Here is a 3,811-nt window from a genome sequence, read left to right as displayed (position 1 = left end):
ACCCCAAGTAAGCTTGAAAAAATATTACATCTTTCCATATTTACAAATAAAAATAATGGCATTGTTCAAGATAATTCTCATGGACATGCAATTCTCCAGAAATCTGAACGCTCAGTAGAATATGGAAGGGGGGAGGGAAACAAAACAACAACAGCAGAGAGGAAAAGAGATCAAAAGAGGTCCCCAGAATAAAGCCTCACAGTCCATCTTCATCGTGGTGCAAGTTTTTTATTTTTAGAGTGTATGATAGGCATAATGGTACTATACTTAAATCATTCTTTTTCAGTTAGAATACTTAAGAACAATTTATTTGGACAGCAAAACTTTCCCCCCAGAGTTGAATACCAAGCGCTTGAGTAAAAAATAAATACAGACTTTCAGTTCCAGGAGACAGATATGGAGAAAAACAACTTTTAAAAAAACAAAAAAAACAAAATCAAAACTGTTGAAATAATCCCACAATATTCATCATTTCAAGCTCTGCTTCCCACCATCTTTAATCACTAAAGTCTGTTGGTTCTCTGGTGCTGACAATCCATCACCGGCTCTTTGCCTTCACAACGCTGAGGCTAACAGGTGCTAGTCCTGGCAGGCGTGATGCCCCGCACTGCTGATGACCCCAATCTCAAGAATCCACCTTCAGGGCTGCTCCGGAGAGTCCAAGCTGGTGCCTGCGATCTGTGGGCGTCAACAATGTTATTTCAGATATCACTGGTATCCGAGGGCTGAGGCTGAGCCCAGTCTCTGGCTGTAAAGGGCATAGGGGGAATAATAGGCTGAAGAGGAGGGGAGGGATGGCATGGGGAGTCCTGGGGCTCCAGTCAGGTGGGATTTGCTGTAGGGGTGATACCGGGCCAGGCCCAGCCCGGGGGAGCCTCGTAGGGAGAAGGAGCTGGGCAGAGTTCCTGGGCTGCTGGGGGGGGGCAGGTGGAGATGGCAGGAGGCCGTGGATGAGACGGATGAAGGGTAGGCCGACAGCAGCTTACTGTCCACCATCCCCGGCAGCGCCGTGTGGGTACGCAAGTGGGCTAGTAGGTCCTCTGACGTGGAGAAACGCTTGTCGCAGGGACCTCCGACTGAGACCCAGTTACAGGCGTGGGGCTGCGGCTCGTTGGGGAGCATGAAGCCGTACGTGTAGAGGGGGTGGGACAGGGAGGGGGTGGTGCTGGAGGACAAGGCGCTGGAGTGCAAGGAGTGCAGGTGATGTGAGGGGTAAACCAAGGGGAAACCGGACTTGAGGGCTGAGGGATCGTGGACGCAGGTGGAGCAGTTGCTGCCACCCAGGTGGGGCGCGTTGGGGTAAGTCAGACAGTACGGGTCCCGACATAAGCCCTGCATCAGAGAGGGAGGGGAGGCTCCGGTGAGCGGGCTGGAGCTGGGGTGCTTCCCTGGAAGTCCTAACCCCAAACTAGACTTGGTATGATCCAAACCGTGAACAAACTGGGACGGGTAGCCAGCATAGGCCCCCACAATGGAGCCGTGGTAGCCCATGGTAGCAGGAGGCAAGGGGAAGACAGAATGTCCTGGCTTAAAGGGGGAGACGGGGGCGATGTGCCCGGAGCCCAGGCCAGGCTGGGAAGAGGCCTGCGGGTCGGCCTTGCTCTCCGGCCGCGGGCTGCTGGCAGAGCTGGCGTTGCTGGAGTTGGCGCTAGCTCGTACGTGACTGGAGTTGGCTAACTGAGCCCCGTCCATCCCTGATTTAGCTGCATCCGAGTCCTTTTTGCCAGCACTGTTGTTGTTGTTAGCGTCCGAGCTGGCCTGCTCTGAGCCCCCAGGTTTGTTGTCCATGTGCGGGGCCTGGGAGTGTGGCGGGGGCTGCGTGGAGGGAGAATGGCTTTGTCTGTGTGGCTGGCTCTGATTGTGCAGTGGAGGAGAGCTGGACCTGGGCGACTGGGAATGGGGAGGAAAGGACGGACACGAAGCACTGCCACCTCCGGAGTTTCCATTTGGCACCCGGAAAGCTTTATCTGAAGGCCCCTTTGTCACTAGAACGTCCTTACGACAGTCGCCTGATGACTTGGAGTAAGGCTTGAAGCTGGATTTGTCCTCCAGGGACTGGTGCTGCTCTCCAGACTTGGATGACCGGCTGGAGGACTCCTTGTCTCCCAGGCTGCCGGAGGAGAGGGAGGCCAACTTGGAAGAAGAGGGGGGGTCTGGTTTGCCAATTTGAGAGCAGGTCTGGGCTAGCAGAGCCAAAGGACTCTTCTTGGCATCCAGCTGAGGAGGAAAAAAGAGAGCAAGAAGGTGAACAAACTGTTTGTTTTTAGAGTTAATCCAATTTTAGCTCCATACCAGCTCTATCACAAAGATAACTGAACTATTCAATAATTGCAGTTATTTCCTGACAGTATATTTTCCTGTCAGAATAAACACTAAACACCAGGGAAGTCCACAACAGCCTCACTTTTTTTTGCATTTATATAAGGAAGTGAGAGGATGAAAAGCTAAAGCCAAGTTTGAGAAAGAAACGAAAAGAAAAGAGAGGAGGAATTTAAAAAAAAACATGTGAAAAAAATATGAGGGGAATATATAATGATGTTGTATCCATAAAATTGTACTCATACGAGTAAAGCAGCACATTATCTGCGGTGATTTTACATTTCTAAAGTGTGGTATCTTGCAAAGTTGCCAATAATCGCTGTGCGTAAAATGGCGCATACGCTGACATTTTTGCCAGAAGAATGTCCATAGCAACCGACGCCATGTGTCCGATATTATTTGATTAACTTAGATAAAGTATTATCAGACGATAAAATAAGATCGTGGTCAATATGTCATTTTAGTTTGAGTTTATTTTTTCACTTACTTCAATGCTGACTGGCGCGGATGTTAAGGGCTGGAGATACTCCGGGTGCAGCAAGTGGCCGCTGTGCGCCGTCAACATCTTTACGATCCGGATGGGAAGTCTTTTGGCCTGGCGCGAAGGATCCGAGGGAGAGGAAGACGACGTGGGTGTGGAAACGGACGGTCTCTCCGCTCCTGTCCTGTGGTGTGGGAAGCCGCTGGCGTCGGCGGCGCTGCGCTCCGGGGACTGGCTGCGTAAAAGCGGTTCAGCTCCACCGGGGAGATCTCTCATCTGGTTCGGGGGGAGAGAGTTGGGAAGACGGCATGTAACGAGAGGACGCGGGGCCGAAACTTATTATTCACCAGCACGTTTCATGATGATTGATTCAATAGAAGAGAGTGCGGTAATCCAAAAGAGGCATGTGCGCAGTGCGCGTCCTCCGTGTCCGACCCAAACTGTCTCTAAAGACGAACAAATCGCTGAGATGTCATCCTTTATCGGGCTCTTTAATACCAACCGCTAATTATTGCTAGATATTCCTTCATCCAGTGTTGAGGAAAAGAGGAAAACAAAAGGAAACAGCAGAAGTAGCCACTGCTCATCAAAATACGGAGCAAGTGAAGGAATATCCCCGCAGAGGATGGTGAGTGCGTGAGTCAGTCAGTCCTCTGGTGTGCGTATCTCTCCCTCTGCAGCAGCCTCACAGTACCTCACTTCTTCCACATAGGCTACTAGCGACGGGGAGGGGAGGGATTTCAAAGCAAAGAGCCGCCGTCCAATCACAAGTGCCCGCATTCATAACCAGGGGCGGGACTAACGGGAGGGGGGCGCGGCTTGTCTCCCATAGCCTCACCCTCACCGTCATACTCAGACCCAGGCTGTAATGTGCTGAGGAAATCTGTGTCAGTGACCTCCATAAGCCACACACAAACTTCACTGAAAACATTCAAATTTCCTACCTCAGATATGACAGTGGGTTAAACAGGGAAACCAAGGAGGGGGCGGCGGTTATTCTCTGTGAGATGA

At 51.2% G+C, this 3,811-nt stretch overlaps 1 protein-coding gene across 1 annotated transcript; it reads right to left on the bottom strand.

Annotated features, from left to right (window-relative positions):
* Nucleotides 1–708: 708 nt before the first annotated feature.
* Nucleotides 709–3,294, bottom strand: znf703 (zinc finger protein 703; the record flags this gene model as incomplete). Its single annotated transcript, XM_083978220.1, has 2 exons — nt 2,807–3,294; nt 709–2,217 (listed from the first exon to the last, which is right to left on the bottom strand). Exons 1-2 carry the CDS (start codon nt 3,074–3,076, stop codon nt 709–711), a joined length of 1,779 nt encoding a protein of 592 aa, XP_083834346.1. The 5' UTR covers nt 3,077–3,294.
* Nucleotides 3,295–3,811: the final 517 nt, after the last annotated feature.

This window comes from Trachurus trachurus (genome assembly GCF_905171665.1).
Source record: "Trachurus trachurus genome assembly, chromosome: 9".
Classification (NCBI taxonomy): Eukaryota; Metazoa; Chordata; class Actinopteri; order Carangiformes; family Carangidae; genus Trachurus; species Trachurus trachurus.
Note: the sequence above shows the minus strand (reverse complement) of the source record. Positions and strands in the feature narration are given on the sequence as shown.